The sequence below is a fragment of the Odontomachus brunneus genome, unplaced genomic scaffold (assembly GCF_010583005.1).
Source record: "Odontomachus brunneus isolate Ranch 3 - 2012 unplaced genomic scaffold, Obru_v1 Obru_scaffold_006, whole genome shotgun sequence".
NCBI classification, from domain to species: domain Eukaryota; kingdom Metazoa; phylum Arthropoda; class Insecta; order Hymenoptera; family Formicidae; genus Odontomachus; species Odontomachus brunneus.
Genome location: NW_022639456.1, coordinates 1,093,939 through 1,111,092, shown reverse-complemented (window position 1 = coordinate 1,111,092; position 17,154 = coordinate 1,093,939). Strand labels below are relative to the sequence as shown.

The window sequence follows — 17,154 nt, the reverse complement described above, 5'->3', positions numbered from 1 at the left end:
TAAACTTTTATCGTGGCCTACATTAATATCACATTGTGGCCGGAACAAGAAAACCGCAAGCTATTTGTTCACAATGAAGAAGGAAAAAAGGAACATGCTATCTGCGTTTTATGGCAAACACATTTACCACTCCTCAGTTTAATTAACTGATTAATTGATATTTGTATGTGAGAAATCAGTGCTTATTGTAAAGTGTGCGTCACTTACAAAGGAGATCTGGAAACATTGCTTGGAACATAAATACATGTTATAAATTTCTTTGTCAATTTATTAATCGACGAACGATGAACAGTATAACTTACGCATGCTAGCGTTATCTCAAATGATAACGACATTGTTTTTTCCTTTTTCTTTCACGGATAAGCAATATTTCGTAATCCGCAACGTCATCTTCTCATACATGGCTACGGACATCAGTGATGCTGCGATAATAATGATGGACGGATCTGTATCGCGGGTAAATCAGAATTCGACTCTGGAAAAATGAAATTCGATATTCTCATTTCGTATATTTCTCTTTTGAATACGTTCCTTTCATTTTCCTGTAGCCATATAGTTCTTGATAGAGAAGGAAGGGAGTAGCAGCATCTCCTCAAGAGATGCTGCTCTTTCTCAGCGCAATAAGTTCCTTTGAAGAATGATTCGATAAAAAATTTCGCTGTATATTTATCCTCAGAATATAAGTGCGGTGTTCGAAAAATGAATTGTTAACTTACTTGGTTTTACATGCACGATGAAACAAAGACCTGCCAAAAGCTGTGGGGCGGCCGATTTGCCGAAGATGTTGACCCTGACTTTCACGGTTTAAACGCATCGATCGACGTCGATAAGCGAATGTATGCAGAAGATATACAGGTGAGTATCATCGTAAAAGTACCCAAGTATATGGGTTATCTAGCTAATCTCTTCTTCGTATGTCTTCAGGGAAGCATAGCTTACGCTCACGCGCTCTTTGATGTGAAACTTCTCTCGCAGGAAGAAACGCAAGCTATATGCATAGCTTTGAAACAGGTATCAAGCTATATTCCTTAATATCTCGCAATGTAATTCTGTAAAAAATTTCTGCACTAATATTCCGGTAATTACGCGTTGTAAAAATCGTATAATAGAGTTAGATCTTTAATTAGGTGCAAAGCGAGTGGGAGAACGATAAATTCATCATAAAACAGGAGGATGAGGACATACATAGTGCCAATGAACGAAGGCTTTCGGTACGTCCACAACGATAAATCTATCGTTTTTCTCTGACATTACAATTAATGAAGTGTAATCGAAGTCTGAAAAATATGCAGGAGTTAATCGGTGACGTGGCGAAGAAACTACATACCGGAAGGAGTCGCAACGATCAGACTGTGACCGATACCAAACTGTGGCTTCGAAGATCCATCGACAAACTTCTGTTTAGATTGAAGAGATTCATCGAGGTAGTACCAAGAGTATAGTTTACATTACACTTGAAATCGTGTACTGATAAGCGATAGCTTCTCTCATAGCTTCATTTCTATTTGATTCGATATTCTATTTGTTCCTTTTCAAAGATAATGCATAATTTCTGCAAATACAGGTTCTTGTAATTCGAGCGGAACAGGACATGGACGTGCTTATGGCCGGATACACGCATATGCAACGCGCACAACCTGTAAGATGGAGTCAATGGTTACTCAGGTAGAGCACAATCTCTTTACACGTCTTATCGTTAAGAGATTTTACGCTTTTGCGTTTATTGTTCACGCCGATTTTATTATCATTTTTTTTAAATTTCATAGCTACGCCTGGTATGCGAAACAAGATTTTGAAAGGCTGCTGGAGGTGCGCAAACGTGTGAATATCATGCCACTTGGGAGCGGCGCGATAGCGGGAAATCCGTTTTCGATCGATCGCCGATCTCTGGCTGCGGAACTTGGCTTCGACGAGATCACTGAGAATAGCATGCACGCCGTTGGGGATCGTGACTTTGTTGGCACGTATCGCAAAAATCAAAAGTTTTTTTTGCAAGAGATCAATTACATCGTCAGTTGTATTATCCATTACTCAAGATGTTTAAGTTTTCTTTGATTTTCATTTCGTTCTCTGCCTTCTTCCAGCTGAATTTCTATTTTGGTCATCGTTATCGTCGGTGCATTTGAGTCGTTTCTGCGAAGACTTGATTATTTACAGCACTCGGGAATTTGATTTTGTTCAATTCGCTGATAAATACTCCACCGGCAGCAGTCTGATGCCCCAGAAACGTAATCCAGATTGCATGGAATTATTACGCGGAAAGACTGGCACTATATTAGGAAAGGTTCGTTCAAATGTGTTCAATTTCGATTCCATGCTTGAAGACAGATCGCAAAAGTTATAGATGCATCTTTGATCAGTGCTGTTTACCTTCAATGGTTTAATCGCAATTTTAGTGTATTGGTTTCATGACAACGCTGAAGGGAATTCCATCGACATACAACAAAGATCTTCAGGAAGACAAGGAAACGTTGTTTCATACGTATGACACGTTATATCAGATGTTTCACATCGTCGAGAAAGCACTGGCCACTCTGAAAGTAAACAAGAATAGTTGTAAGAATTCTTTGACATCTGACATGCTTGCGACCGACATGGCGTATTATCTTGTTAGGAAAGGTGTGAGTATTCTCAAACTTGAATCATTTTCTTATTGTAGTGTGATATTAATTTGATCAACTAATTATCAGAATACAGCATTTATATTTTCAATTCAGATACCATTTAGAGAGAGTCATCATCTGGCTGGAAAGGCTGTCGCATTGGCTGAATCAAAAGGAGTATTGTTGCAGGAATTAACTCTGCAAGAATTAAAAACGATAAGGTACAGTAAATATGTTTGAAGATAACAGAGTTAGAAGCATTTAAAGGAGAAAGTCTAATGTCAAGAAACAACTTTTTAGCGAGGCGTTCGAGAACAGCGTGTCATGCATTTGGGATTTTAATCGTAGCGTCGAGCAGTACAAAACTGCCGGTGGAACTAGTTTCGCAGCAGTACAGCAGCAAATTAATAAATTACAGTCTTGGTTGCTCGAGTTTCCGTCTGAAGGATAATTATGCCATTTGATTAATAAAGTTGATCCAAGTCCCATGATAACAAACCGCGATGAATACTTGCTTCGCCTCCGTAATATCCTAAAGAGATACAAGCGAGCACATAAATAATCTAATATGAAAAACATTCGAAAGAATTAAGTAAAAAACTAGCGTTTATAGAAAGAGAATATAAAAATGAATAACTTCTAATTAATAACCTATATTTCTCATGCTTGTGTGCTGAAATAAATAATGATGCGCGCGCGTCAATTCAATCTGGAAATTTGAAAAAACATTCGAGATATCTCGCAGACATATCGTCGCTTTCCGAGCGATGTTGATTGGTTACTGCTTTCGTGCACACATTCAGATAGGTGATGAGTCTACGCAGAACTGTGACAAAGACTTGGTGGACACGGCTAAACACAATAATAAAAATCAACTCAAGTCCGCGCGCGTTCAAGTTAGTATAAATAATTATTACTGCAAAGCAGTCGATTTTAAGGCTTGAGAGTGCGTTGGCTCGAGTAATCGTTTTCACGCAACAGTTGATCTCGAAACCGCTGTTGTCGTTCGGCCCGCCATACTGGAAAAAATCAATACCGGAATCAAGTGCATATATTCGGCGTATATATTTTTCGGTTGCACGAGATAATTACAAGTTCTATGAAACGATTACACGCCTGGACGCGTCGATTTAAGTACTATCTCGCACAGTCCTGCATCCCCCACTACCCTCGATTAAAAATTAACTTTTAAATTTAGATTCTAGTCCCATGCACACACTAAGATGCGTTACAAATACACCTTTGTTATTGTTTCATTGTGATTGTATTCTATGAAACGTTTCAGAGTGAATAGTTTTACGACCTGACTGATGTATATTTAGCAGTGTATGTTTTTATACTAATTGTGGTGAGAATTATCTTACTAGCACTACGTTGTGATCTTTTTGTCACCTTTCTCATATATGTTTTCAGAACCCTTAGTTTATTACCTCTGTAATTTTACTATATTGGAAAGCAATACATGTTACAGAAATTGGGCCGTTATGGATTCTAATAGATACTATAGAAATCAGTTTGATGACTATGCCAGTTCTGGTAACCTTAACATAGTTGTAAACGATGGCAGTATGGTATGATTTACTTTCATATAAATTTGCTATTCAACAATTTTGTGATTGATATCTAGATTTATTTGATAAGAGGAATTTGACTAGGAAAGACAATTATATTGCTCTTCAGATTCATGATGCTTTTAAATCAATACTGACTACAGAAACTAAAAGACTGATGGAGATCTTGGAAGAAAATGAAAGAGTATGGCTTAGCAGAGACGATTATTCTGTATACACTGGATCAGCAGGGATTGCATATACATTTTATCATTTCGGAAAGTCTTTTAATGATGCTACATATATCAAAGTATATATCAAATCTGGCAAATTCCTTTCTGGTGTAAAATTAGATGCCACTTCAATTTAGTCATCTTTCTCTGCAGAAAGCAACAGATTTATTAGAAAGATGTGTTACAAAATTTAAAAGCAGGCATGAGATTACATTTTTGACTGGAGTTGTAGGACCTTTGGCGTTAACAGCAGTAATATTACATTCGCAACGCAAAGAAGAGGAAGCAAAGCAATTGATTCTTAAGTACATAAATTCTTTGTATTTTAATACTTTAAAATATTCGTTTCTGTCTTGATTTAATAGATTTATCATCAAAAGTGATATCAGGGGATCTTGTAGTCATCTAAATAATACTTTTAAATTTATTTTAGATAATATTATTTTTAAATGTATCATTTTACAGAATAATAATTATATTATTAAATTTTTAGGTTGAAATCCTTGGCTACTTATGTTATAGAAAAAAGGAGTGATTTTAGCAGTAGTGATATGCCAGATGAATTGCTGTATGGAAGAGCTGGATATCTAAGTGGTTTACTCTACATAAATGCGAATATATCACCATCTCCTATAGAACCTGACATCATCAAGCAGGTGTTATTCAAAGAGAGAGAAAAATAAATTTCTATATACAGACATACATTACTTCGTCTTTAAAGAAAAAATTGCTAGTATTAAAATTTGCTAGTATTAAAATTTTTCGTAGGTCGTTGCTTCTATAATTAATTCCGGGAGATTGTATGCTACAGCAAATCATTGTCAGTCGCCTCTGATGTATTCTTGGCATCAAACAGAATATCTTGGCGCTGCTCATGGATTGGCAGGCATATTGTATTTATTACTGCAGGTACACTACATTAAGAAATTGATATGTTTAATGAATAAGTTATTGTTTTTATTCTGCTCATTTAATTATTTGTTCCTTTCTCTTTTTAGGCGCGACAATATCTGACGCAGGTACAGATTGACAGTTATGTAAAACCATCATTGTACTATCTTCAGAGATTACAATTCCCTTCTGGGAATTTCCCTTCTTCTATGGAGAGTCATTCTGACAAACTGGTGCATTGGTGTCATGGAGCGCCTGGAATGTCAGCATTGTTTTGTTTAGCTCATAAGGTAATTAAACCGCACTGATAATTACAATTTCAAATTAATGAAACTGCCAAAATTACTTATGCATCGCTGTTGATAGATGTTCGAGGACAATACATTTCTCGACACTGCAGCGCGATGTGCAGAGGTAATATGGCAAAGAGGATTGCTAACCAAAGGATACAGCATCTGCCATGGTGTTTCTGGAAATGCTTACGCCTTCCTTCATCTATTTCAACATACACAGGTTCGGTTTGCACCTTGAATAGATATTAAATGTATGTTCATATCTGAGACTTTAATCGTCATGATATATGAAATTTTAGAGTATCCTGAAACTATAAATATCAAGTGATTAGTATAATAGAGATTTTTTTATAATTGTGTATTGTTTATTGATCAATTTGTATCGTTTAACAACAATATTCGTTTTAATAATGTTAGGACATCAAGTATTTGTATCGAGCCTGCAAATTTGCCGAATGGTGCTTCCATTATGGAACACATCAATGTCGAGCTCCTGATAGACCTTTCTCTTTGTTTGAGGGTAAGTTTATTAACAATTTGAGAAGTATTTGCATTATTTCATTAATATTTTATATAATGTATATTAATACATGTATATTAATACATTTATTGATTATGTTTTTAGGTCTTGCTGGTGTTATTTACTTCTTAATAGACATGCAGCAACCGCATATGGCTAAATTTCCGTCATACGATATCTAAGATGTCTTAGATACACTCAAGATTATACATAAAATATATGTATAAGAACACTTAAGGAGGAAGTTCTAAAAAGCTGATTAAATTGGATAGTATTACATTTTGTATATTTTTATTACTCTAGTATACCTTTGAATTAAAATAATCGTCTGACATTATTTTTTGAAAGCTCTTTTTTTAAGACGCATATTGCATTTTTATAAATAAATAAGGTTTTGATGTAAGAACAACTGAAAAATAAGGTTGGCAACTGAACGGTCACCATTATTCATTTAACTCAATATTTTTCAGCAATAAATAATAGCAACGTTATAGATTTAGTGTGACTGAAAAGTAGAGATTTCAAGCTTTAAAGTGCTTTTTGAACAGTCTCGATAACATTATTTTGACCAAAGTTATAATCCATCTTGCCTATTATCTCAATTGTTCTATTCTTCATTTAAATCTATCACTACCTCGATTGGTCGATCGGTACGGTGGCGGCTTGTAGCAGAGACTTCGGAATTAATTACCAAATGTTTCGAAGCGTCAAAAGAAACAACATGATTGGTCCATCTGTCGCTCTGAAGTATAAGGTGTAGTAAAAAGAAATCCATTATTTTTGCATGAAATTGAAGGCTTTATTTAGCATAGTTAGAATGATCCGATTTAGTTCAAATATGCACCGTTTTGTTCGATAACTTGTTGCCATTTTGAAGGTAATTCCGTTATGCCTCTCTCATAAAAACCCGTCTATTGGCAAAAAAACTGGGACAGTCGATTTTCACAAGCTTCTCTTGAGGCGAATTTTTCACCAGCAAAATCATTCGCCATAGACAGGAACAGGTGGTAATCACTTGGTGCCAGGTCCGGACTATAAGGTGGATGCATAAGAACCTCCCAACCAAGCTCCCGGAGCTTCTGGCGAGTCACTATCGATGTGTGTGGCCTGGCGTTGTCCTGATGGAACACAATTCCTCTCCTATTGGCCAAAGCTGGCCGCTTCTGGGCGATTGATTCCTTCAGACAGTCCAATTGTTGACAGTACAGGTCCGAATTAAGAGTTTGGCCGTAGGGGAGCAGCTCATAGTGGATGATTCCCTGCCAATCCCACCAAACACACAGCAAAGCCTTTCTGACTGTCAATCCTGGCTTGGCCACCGTTTGCGCCGGCCACCGCGTTTCGACCACGACCGTTTTCGCTTGACGTTGTCGTAAGTGATTTTTCATCACCAGTCACTATCCGCTGCAGAAATGGGTCGATTTTGTTGCGATTCAGCAGCGATTCGCAGATGGAAATTCGGCCCATGAGGTTTTTTTGCGTTAACTCGTGTGGCATCCATACATCGAGCTTCTTTTTGTATCCAGCGTTATTCAAGTGGTTCCAAACGATTTTTTGTGCAATGTTTAGCTCCTGGGCAATCGAAACAGTGCTTACATGCTTACGGTCGGACTCGACGGACTTTGACATCAAAATTACCGGAACGGAATCGACGAAACCAAAATTGCACGTGATTGACTGTTACAGTATCAGGACCATAAATACTATTCACATTTTCAGCCGCCTGGTTTGCGTTTTCGCCTTTATCGAAGAAAAACTGTAAAATATAACGTATTTTCTTTTTGCTGGTATCCATCTTTGACGCGCTCAAACAATACTAACGTCAAACAATCACAAAACTGTCTGAGAAGTTTTTTTAGTACGAAATCTTATCTTTCTAACGCCATCTAGCGTAAACCGATCGCACTTATACAACGCGAGATACACATTACTAAAGCCATCTATTGGAAAAATAATGGATTCCTTTTTACTACATCTTATGTTTGCAGCGCTAAACGGACCTTACCCTTATTTTTACAAAATTAGTTCCGAAGTCTCCGCTACGAGCCGCCACCATACCAATCGGCCAATCGAGGTAGTGAGACAAGACTGTAAAGACATACTTATACATATGCTTAGTGATAAGACAGGAACACAAGTAACTGGTAAGGAATAGAAAGAATGTACAGAGGCTTTAGCCAGATAAGCTAGTACTTAATGGCTGTATATATTTCTCTCAATAAAAAAAAAAAAAAAAATCGAGATAGTGATAGATTTAAGATAGGCTAGAACAGTTAAGATAATTGGCAAGGTAATAGGTTAATATTCTGTTTTTCTCACATTTTTATAGAAAAAGTATTATTAAGAAGTCCGTATATATCCAGATTTGATATAAACTTTGATTAAATAAAATCTCAGCTGATGTAAGGTATGTGTCAGCTGTCAATGTTCTTCTGCATGCTTTGCAGGAAATGTAAAATTTGCATAACAGTGATACTAGTATCATTGTATTGTAATATTACAAAAATTACAAGATACATTATTTACAGAGACATACTCTTAGATATGACGTCAATTCTGCGAGCTTATGTATCTACTCGAAAAAGATTCTTCTACAAAGACTTTAAGAATTTGGAACGTACTCTAACTTATGTTGTATGTAATAATGGTGGTAGCCCTAAGGTTAGAATAAATTTTATTGTTATTTGTTGCAGCTATACAAAAATGAACTAGTCATATTCAATAACATATAGTATGGTAAGAATTTTCTAATAGCTTTCTGTTAATTAAAATTTACAATCTTGTAGCAACTTCCTGTGGTTTATAACCTGAGATGCTTCTCAACGAAAGTTAACGAGAAAGCTCCTAACCGAATAAGTGAAATTTACTATGGAAATCTAACTAAAAATATTAGGAGCCTCAAGATCTTTTCTCTAATTACATCTATAGGTGGCTTATTGTTTCAACCATTTTTTTATATGAAAGCTGTGGAGAATGGTAATACGGAAGCTGTTATTGGAATATTTGCACTCATTAGCTTTATTGCTGTGTCTACTCCAATATTATTGAATTTGGTGACTAAAAAATATGTAACACATATATATTATGATCCAAGTGAAGACAAGTACATTGCAAACACCTACAATTTATTTGTTGTAAAGAAAAAGGTATTTATATATATTTTGTTACAATATTGTTCTAATCACACATGGATGTATTCACTTTAATGATAAATTATATTTTAGCTTGAATTTACACCAGAAGATGTAGTAGTTCCGGATGTAAATGGTATGTTCACAAATTGTATCATAAAGGGTACTCCTCTGTTTTTAGAGCAAAAATTTTTCTATGACCCTAGTCACTATATTAGAATAATGGGATACGATAAGCCAGTAGATTTTAAATTAAGTAATAATAATAATAACAGTACTGATCAGACAACCAGGATAGATGCAGAATGTAAAGACAAATAAAAAGTATTGAGATAAAGTTGTTATATTAATATAGATGAGAAGGTTGTTATTTAAAAATGTTTTTTATTTATCGATTCTTACATGAAAAACTTTATACATCGTTGAATATTTTTTTCCTTCCTACAAATCATTAATTACAAAATATTTACATTGTAATGCTATATGGAAATCGTGTGTACTGAGAGATACAGTACTAAGATTGTTACGATGCAAGATGTATGAACTCTCTTTCTCTCTTCTGCGAATTTGTCAGTGCAGCAACAAACTACATTCTAGGCTGCCTCCTCTCTTGCCAATAATAATAGTAACAAACATCAAATAATCATTCATGATTTTACTTGCTTTGCACAACTATTGTATGAGAATTATAATGAATATTCAGAACGTAAGAACTTACTAAATGTAAATTATACCAAAAAATCAAGGATACACTTCTTCAATGACACTCGGTTTCCACAATTGGATTAAGGATCCAAGTCAAGAAAAATAAAAAAATTATCCGAAGGATACTCAAACAAATGCGAGGTTGCGATATGGTTTCAGTTCGATTTAGCTAATTTGAGATACTCCTCGACGTCACTATCTCATTTCATTATTATATTATTTAGAAAATTTAGTAAAGTCATTAGGAATCGTCATAAATAAGTGCACGCCGTCATTGTGATTTTGTCAATATCTCAACTTGCCCTTTTCTCCTGTGGAAACCGCACGTATACGACCAATCAATCTTCTCGATTGTCAAAATAATAAAGCATTATTAAGAAAGAAGTGTTCTCTTCATTTCCGGTTATAGTGTAATCCACGTTAGATTACATTGTAAAATATTAAATCGCTACCGTGTCTCTTCTAATAAAAACTTCCAATCATTTCGAAAATAGCCTCACAATGTCTTTTATCTTTCCTTTGTTACAGACACACACACACACACACACACACACACAAAAGTGTATTTTAGATGATCTATTTGCAATTTGCAACATAAACAGATATAAATTTCACAGATATTAATATTCTATCATTGTTCTGAAAGATATATTTGTAAATGTAACATTTGCAAATATTGCGCATACACGCATCGACAAATAATTTTGTCACATGGACAATTTAGAAAATAATACACAATTTAATTCTAAATCCTCGTTATAGATCGTCTAAAACAGATTTGACATGTCGAAAACCTGATGTTACCAAAGTTTGTTGACTCGAACGAAGCGGAATCTTAACATAATGATCAAGTTTAAATTACCATACAATATGCACTTTCGGAATTCACTGTGTCGCAGTTCAGTTTGTAATTCAGTTTGTAATGTGAATCTGTAACGACATAGGAGCAGTGCATACATCGATAAAGAGATCACAGATTAAAGCCATCGTCCTCGGAGTTCCGAAGACAGAAAAAAGCTGGCTATGATACCAGGACACATGTACCGATGTTGTACACTAAGCTGGTAGCAAATCGAAGTCGTCTGATACGTGCACTATCGGAACGTGACCGTCGTCTATCTGAGGAGTCACCTTGGATTCGCACAGTCCCACCTCCTTCAATTTCCATTCCCAATGCATTAGCTGAACGGCGTGCAGCGACTCCGCCTCGTTATGATGTCTCATTACCATACCCTCCTGAAATTTACCGGTAATTGTGAGTGTAAAGTTGGTACTATCGCTAACAGGAATGAAGAATAACGACACGTGAATTTAGTGCATCGCGCTTCTTTAAACACCGACGCAGAGAATTGCAATAAATCTAAAATTGATTCAGAGTAACGCTCGCGATAATTTCTTTATCTGAAATCTATATATTGCATGTTCGTTGTTATTTCACATTTAACTCTTTACCTTGATCTTTTCCCATTTGTCGTCCACGTCCTGAAGCCAACTCAAAAATAATCTCCCGTTGTACCTGCTCCTCGCGTTCCTATCTTTCTCTTCTTGTTCGGGGGTAATGACATTGTACACCTCTTCGTCTTTGAGAATCGTGCAGACAGAGAAGGGAAGAGACTGATTGGCAAGTGCTCTGGCTGCTCTACCATGTACTCGAAGAATTTCTTGTTCCACCGACAGGACCAATTTCTCTTTTTCGACTACGTGTTGCATTCTCAGATGATATCGTTCTTTTTCTTGCTCAACAAACAGATCTTTCATAGCTCCGTGGAGATTAACAGGTAGATTATAATTCGGCTCTTTTGCGTTTCCAGCTAACACATATGTACAGCGATTCATTAGATAATCCTTGAAGCCTTGAGGAGGTTTCGGTTGAACTGGGAACAATCCCTTCCGTCTTCTTTCGATCTATAAGAGACATTGGGAATGTTAGTTTCATATTGACACAATCTGAACAGAATGATAATTAAAACAATGAATTAATCCTAAACAATGAGGCTAATTGCAAATATTTAAAACTGATAGTTAAAACTGTATTGCATAAGTTTCGTAATTTTCAAATATATAATTACGTTAAAACTAGCGATTTGCGTGATACTTTACCTGTTTTCTAATATTAAGAAACAACTGAAAACAATTAGTAATGGGTTGATCGTGCGGATGAACTTCTGGTCCCGTGCTGGTAGCCTCGGCTGCTTCATTCGCGGCGGCGGTAGCCGCAGCCTGCTGCGCTTCCTTGCTAGGCTTCATCTTTCTCTTCCTGGGATGAAGCTCCACAGGCGGCGCCGACGTGCTCGCGTTAGACGCCGCGTTCGACGGGGTGTTGCTCGAAGAGTTATCCGAGACCTCTATACCGCTGTCCTTCTGATTCTTTCCAGGAGTATCTGCGTTCTTCTCCGTCTTCTCTACGGTTGCGCTGGACTTCGAGACGTTTCCCGTGTTCGTGGACTCCGACGAACTGGATTTACCAGCGTCAGACCCGGTCGTCTCTGGCGTCGGTGAGTGATGTCTCGTTTGCTGCGGCGACGAATTATTTGAACGATCTGTAGAAGTGTTAACGGGTAAAGGTGACGAGTTGGAGTAACTTCCATTGCCCGACGAAGGCGTAGCTTCCTTTGGCGTTGCATTACCGTTACCGCCATTTCCAGTTCTACAATGTGAATAATTTCATATAAATAATTGAAAATATAATAAAAATTGGGAATGTATTTCTCCTTTCCTTCATTTTCTCTCTTTTCCTAAATGTATTTTGTGAATCTGGTTCACGGTACAAACATACAAATAACTATCCATTCACAATCTTGGAGATCTTTTTCTTACCTATGCGAACTTCTCAGAACTCTCTGATGATGAGTCGATCTTTCTTCCCCATGCAAAGCTCCACTAAAGTCCTTTTTGTCCTCCGTTTTCACGCTATTGCCACCCTCTGTAGGACTGGTTGTTCCACTAGCTGATTGACCCTGATCCTTATCTGTAGAGTCGTTGCTGTTCGAACTGGCGACTACATACGGCAACTGATGACTCCTGCTCGCCGTATTCTTGCCGTTCCTGTTGCCCTGTTCCTGTTCGGACGCAGTACTCTGTGGAATAACAATCTTCAGAGGCGGTACTTTCGGCGCAGAATTCGAGTCCGAGCACTTTGATCGATCCTCTTCGCCGTCGGACTCGGCCGACGCTGAAGTGCCGGTCTTCGTGCTCGTTGAGCCAGGAGTACTCGAAGGTTTCGGGCTGCTGGCCATCGAACTATTAGGACTCTTTCTATCCGCGCTGATGGAACTCGCGTTTTGATTTCCCTTGCCGGACGCGGTTCCGGATCCTTGCTTGCCCGACTTGGCGCACTGCAAATTATACGTACATTATAAGATTGATATAATAGGAAAAACAATAGGAAATAATAGAAGAAATTCCGGTCTCCATTACCTTCTCATTAACACCAGCAGCATTTCTACCCGTGCTTTGCCTTCCCGTCGTGTTAGTCTTCGTGTTCTCCTTCGCGTTCTCGGAGTCCTTTCGCTTCTTGCGTCGGTTCTCCTCGTCCTGCTCGTCTGCGGTGTCACTCTCGAAGGATCGTTTCGATGATGGCGACGCGGTGACGGCAGCGGCCTCGTCAGTAGTCAACGATGTCGTCGCCGTCTCGCCGACGGATGTAGACGAACCACCAGCTGCGGTAGACGTGTTACCACTGCTACCGCTAGTTGCTTGGCTGCCTTGCGCTCCACTCGAGGGCTTGCCGCCATCCTTCTCCTTGTCCGGATTAGGATTCGGCGACGAGCTCGCGCCCCTCACCGGTGTCGGTTCCTTTGAGCTCTTGAACTCGTAGACGTCACCGCTGTCGCCGGACGACGTCGACGTGTTGCCAGACGTATTGCCAGAGCCGGAAACGGCATTCGCGCTTGTCGACGACGCGCTGCTGGCCGGCGTCTTCGACGAAGTCTCCATCTGACCTTGACCCTGTGGGCGTCGTTCAATAGAAAATGTTGGTCAAGATTGGATGTGTAAATTAGTCAAGCACTGATGAGTACCAATCTTTTATTTTCCTTTTCGTCAATTGTTCTCGTCGCGATGTGTTGTCAATTCGTAGTGTAATTAGTGTAATTGTAAAAGCGCGTCAATCTATACGCTGCTGACTGTTCGCGAAGTTCAATCATAACTGCTGGTCACTGCTGTTGTGTAACACGGACACGTCGCGTTTGATATATGTGTAAATTTAGTTTTTCAACATAAATGGAAAGAGAAACGAGCGATGAATAAGCGTCTATTTGCATCTCATTAAGATTCTGTAATATTCCACAACGATCGCCTGAGACCAATCGGAATATATCCAGAGGCTGATAAATATAATATACATTTTCTACGATTATAATTGTCGAATCGACAGTAAGCGTTCTTTGATAACTTTATTCCAATATCTCCAATAACCACTTTCTAAGCCACGGTGCATCCTCTCGTTATCATCCTATGCCTATACTTTTATCGTCGTGAAACGTTATGATACACGGTAATTCCGGCAGTGACATCAACAGTACTGAGGAACCGTGAAGGAACGTGCGTGAAAAAGCTTCCAAACTGATCGCGGAGAGTATTGTGAGCGTGGAGCGTCAGGTAGCTCAATGGTTTATAGTCGCCCGGCAAGCAAAAGACCCGGGTTCGAGTCCCGGCCTAGCAGAACCGCGCTCTCGATATTTTTCTCCCTCTGGAACGAAAAGATACGCAGATCTCGAACGCATGGCGTCCCGCCGTCACCTAGTATGCCCTCCTCCTTCAAAACAACTCAGGACCGGTCCTACGATGGTGTACGACACCGAAGCTCGCCGCTATCGCGAAGTACAGAGAGCGAAGTTCTACGACCGGTTGTCGTCGTGGTTGTCGATGTGTATGTATACCTGTGCGCTCATGCCGCCCTGACGGGAGTTCGCAGCACCCCCTCCTTTCTTCTCATCCCTCGTGCCTCGCACCTGGTTGAGCCGGAGCGTCACCCTCGGCGAGCTTCCAGACTGCCCGGTTCCCGATCTATCGACTGCAAAGAAGAAGAACGAAACGCCAGTTAATCGCGGAGAACAACGCGTGAAACGCAAAGGGGAGAGGGGAGAAGAATGCTTTCCACGAAAGCGGTGTACACCATCTCCATGGTAGAAAATGCGCTAGGGTAGGAGAAGTACGAGATGGAGAAGGAGGAAGAGACGCAGAAGTGGAGGTGGAGAATACGAAGACGAGGAGGATGAGTGGGAAGGAGAAGAGTGGAAGAGAGAGAGAGAGCGAGAGATCCAGAGGGGAATGCTCCGCGGCTGTAATCATTCCGGGCAGGGCTGTTAATCAAGAGGAGTCCTGAGAAACAAGTTCCTCAAGGAAGGTGGGGGTTCTCGATCCGCGATCGATTCATTAACGGCCTCTTTCCAGGGCCGATCGCGTTACGGAAAGACGTGCATGCCAAAACTTTTCACTCTCCCTTTCTACGTGGAGACGCGTGAGTCGGTCACTGCGCGAGACGATTCTCCGGATCGTCTTCCCGGTCTTCACGAGGTTGATAGGAATACTGAGTGGAAGGAAAAATATTGGGAAGAAGTGCAGGATGATCGGGTGAAGCGCAATTTGCAATGAATCTTGAGTGGATTCTCAAGGTTTGACGGGGAAAATTTATAAAAAATCGTCTTTAATATTAGAAATAATGAAAAAATTAAATACGAGAGGATTTCTAAATATGGATAAGAGGAACATTAAGAAAAAATAGCAGTCACGGGAAGTACAAAAGAAAATAAATATTACAGAATTGAAGTGACCAGTAGTGCGATTCTGTAACTTGTTATTGCAGTTAACGATAGTTTCGTTATCGTTGCGCAGCTTTTTCGTATTGTAGAAAAGCTGCGCAACGATAACAAGACTGTCGTTAACTGCAATAACGAGTTACAGAATCGCACTACTGGACTTCTTTAAAGCGAATCTCGCGATAGGATTCCTTCTTTTTTTCTCCTTTCGGCGAGCACTAAACTGAATGACTTTTAGTTGTGCCTACGGGAAATTACATTCTAAGAAGCTGTCGATGAACACTGTCGAGCCGCGCACGTTCAGAACGACGAACGTTGAGGACGCGAGTTACGACACACGCGAGAGCCGCTTCTCGACGGAGTGTCGTTGGGTGCGGTAATTTTGGTTTTGAGTCGGAATAGTTTTATGACCCTGGTCATTGATCGTAACATCCCCTCTCTTTTCGCGCGCGGGCAGGGAATCGTGCCAATGGGACTCGGCGAGCTGACGGATAACGTCCCAAAATAAATCAAATCGCTCGTCAATGAAGTCGCGGCTGTTCTCTCTCCTCCTACGTTGCCGGCGCCGACACCGCCGCCGGCAGCGCTTTCCAATTAGCCGAGCGCTTAAGCACATTCGCCGGGAAACGGAAACAGATGGGACAGTTCCGTTGGCGAAATTAACATGTGCGCGACGTCGACGTTGTCAACAAAGTGAAACTGTCACATCCTGCGCGGATTCACCACCTGGGAATATCAATCCCGTGCCCGAAGTGAATTCCAGGCGAAACGACGGTCAGGCATTTTCCGCGCATGATCCTCGCAGCGATTTTCAGAAACGATCGGCCATTGCAATATTTTTCCTCTCACTGCGAAACAGGATTTCGTGAAGGAATCGAATCGCGCTCCGTCTCGACGAGAACATGTCGATCGACACGAGCCGCTTATAATGAAATTTTCATGAATCGCTGTGAAAGCGCGGAAAGTGAAATAAGAAGAGATAGTTTTGTCCGACTGCATGCAATAACACGCACACACACACGGTGGTTTCATGTGCATTGCACTGAGAAAAATCTTTAGTCTCACTGCAAATTACAGTCATCTTTGGTGACAGCTATATATTTCCCTTTTTGTTGTACTTCAAACAAAATAGTAGTAGTAGTAGTAGTAGTAGCAATATGCATATGAGATAATCGAGCTGTAGCAGCGTCCATTACAAAAGTGGCTCTGTGCCGACTATAATCATTTCACCGTGTAATTACAGTCACAGACGTCCAATATTTTTTTTCTCGGTACGTGCTGTCATGCTGCCGAAGATGAGCGTGGGGATTCTCCGATTCGTGTCGAGCGAAGCTCACTCGAAACTTCTTACCACGCGGAACACTACTGAGAAGATTATTCGTGTTTATACTATGCCGTTGAGAGAGAGAGAGAGAGAGAGAGAGAGAGAGAGAGAGAGAGAGAGAGAGAGAGAGAGAGAGGGGGGGGGG

At 39.6% G+C, this 17,154-nt stretch overlaps 4 protein-coding genes across 11 annotated transcripts in view; 3 read left to right on the top strand and 1 right to left on the bottom strand.

Moving 5' to 3' along the window:
* Window positions 1-267: 267 nt before the first annotated feature.
* Window positions 268-3,619, top strand: LOC116851604 (argininosuccinate lyase). Its single transcript, XM_032831196.1, has 11 exons — window positions 268-457; window positions 745-855; window positions 925-1,011; window positions 1,128-1,211; window positions 1,293-1,424; window positions 1,565-1,665; window positions 1,767-1,960; window positions 2,085-2,284; window positions 2,397-2,621; window positions 2,718-2,824; window positions 2,904-3,619. The coding sequence occupies exons 1-11, from the start codon at window positions 305-307 to the stop codon at window positions 3,052-3,054; spliced, it is 1,545 nt and encodes a 514-aa protein (XP_032687087.1). The 5' UTR covers window positions 268-304; the 3' UTR covers window positions 3,055-3,619.
* Window positions 3,369-6,369, top strand: LOC116851606 (lanC-like protein 2). Of its 4 annotated transcripts, XM_032831211.1 has the most exons (11): window positions 3,391-3,499; window positions 3,889-3,929; window positions 4,017-4,174; window positions 4,284-4,463; window positions 4,540-4,691; window positions 4,880-5,042; window positions 5,155-5,295; window positions 5,385-5,567; window positions 5,644-5,790; window positions 5,988-6,090; window positions 6,196-6,369. In XM_032831211.1, the coding sequence occupies exons 3-11, from the start codon at window positions 4,088-4,090 to the stop codon at window positions 6,270-6,272; spliced, it is 1,233 nt and encodes a 410-aa protein (XP_032687102.1). In that variant the 5' UTR covers window positions 3,391-3,499; window positions 3,889-3,929; window positions 4,017-4,087; the 3' UTR covers window positions 6,273-6,369. The 4 variants fall into 4 exon arrangements, with proteins under 4 accessions (XP_032687098.1, XP_032687102.1, XP_032687107.1 ...); XM_032831207.1 differs by lacking the exon at window positions 3,889-3,929 and having other exon boundaries at window positions 3,369-3,499; window positions 4,075-4,174; XM_032831216.1 differs by lacking the exon at window positions 3,889-3,929 and having other exon boundaries at window positions 3,409-3,499.
* A 1,709-nt stretch (window positions 6,370-8,078) lies between these two features.
* LOC116851951 (transmembrane protein 70 homolog, mitochondrial) lies at window positions 8,079-9,575 on the top strand. Of its 3 annotated transcripts, XM_032831886.1 has the most exons (5): window positions 8,079-8,234; window positions 8,420-8,497; window positions 8,619-8,751; window positions 8,877-9,236; window positions 9,315-9,575. In XM_032831886.1, the coding sequence occupies exons 3-5, from the start codon at window positions 8,635-8,637 to the stop codon at window positions 9,540-9,542; spliced, it is 705 nt and encodes a 234-aa protein (XP_032687777.1). In that variant the 5' UTR covers window positions 8,079-8,234; window positions 8,420-8,497; window positions 8,619-8,634; the 3' UTR covers window positions 9,543-9,575. The 3 variants fall into 3 exon arrangements, with proteins under 3 accessions (XP_032687777.1, XP_032687782.1, XP_032687787.1); XM_032831891.1 differs by lacking the exon at window positions 8,420-8,497 and having other exon boundaries at window positions 8,158-8,234; XM_032831896.1 differs by lacking the exons at window positions 8,079-8,234; window positions 8,420-8,497 and adding an exon at window positions 8,241-8,380.
* Window positions 9,576-9,588: 13 nt separating this feature from the next.
* Window positions 9,589-17,154, bottom strand: part of LOC116851930 (mucin-19) — a 26,011-nt gene continuing 18,445 nt past the window's right edge. For all 3 annotated transcript variants that reach the window (XM_032831864.1, XM_032831870.1, XM_032831876.1), the window contains 6 exons: window positions 14,807-14,940; window positions 13,344-13,874; window positions 12,744-13,261; window positions 12,027-12,573; window positions 11,379-11,831; window positions 9,589-11,162 (listed from right to left, as the gene is read on the bottom strand). In XM_032831864.1, coding sequence (XP_032687755.1) covers window positions 10,983-11,162; window positions 11,379-11,831; window positions 12,027-12,573; window positions 12,744-13,261; window positions 13,344-13,874; window positions 14,807-14,940 — 2,363 coding nt within the window. In that variant the 3' untranslated portion in view covers window positions 9,589-10,982. The remainder of the gene's footprint in view (window positions 11,163-11,378; window positions 11,832-12,026; window positions 12,574-12,743; window positions 13,262-13,343; window positions 13,875-14,806; window positions 14,941-17,154) is intronic.

Coding starts and splice junctions, on each gene's coding strand:
- LOC116851604 (XM_032831196.1), top strand. CDS start 305: ATGCTAGCGTTATCTCAAATGATAACGACATTGTTTTTTCCTTTTTCT. Junction 458..744: donor TGGACGGATCTGTATCGCGG/GTAAATCAGAAT, acceptor GATGAAACAAAG/ACCTGCCAAAAGCTGTGGGG. Junction 2,285..2,396: donor CTGGCACTATATTAGGAAAG/GTTCGTTCAAAT, acceptor TCGCAATTTTAG/TGTATTGGTTTCATGACAAC.
- LOC116851606 (XM_032831207.1), top strand. CDS start 3,414: ATGAGTCTACGCAGAACTGTGACAAAGACTTGGTGGACACGGCTAAAC. Junction 5,791..5,987: donor ATCTATTTCAACATACACAG/GTTCGGTTTGCA, acceptor TAATAATGTTAG/GACATCAAGTATTTGTATCG. Junction 6,091..6,195: donor ACCTTTCTCTTTGTTTGAGG/GTAAGTTTATTA, acceptor TTATGTTTTTAG/GTCTTGCTGGTGTTATTTAC.
- LOC116851951 (XM_032831886.1), top strand. CDS start 8,635: ATGACGTCAATTCTGCGAGCTTATGTATCTACTCGAAAAAGATTCTTC. Junction 8,752..8,876: donor ATAATGGTGGTAGCCCTAAG/GTTAGAATAAAT, acceptor ACAATCTTGTAG/CAACTTCCTGTGGTTTATAA. Junction 9,237..9,314: donor TATTTGTTGTAAAGAAAAAG/GTATTTATATAT, acceptor ATTATATTTTAG/CTTGAATTTACACCAGAAGA.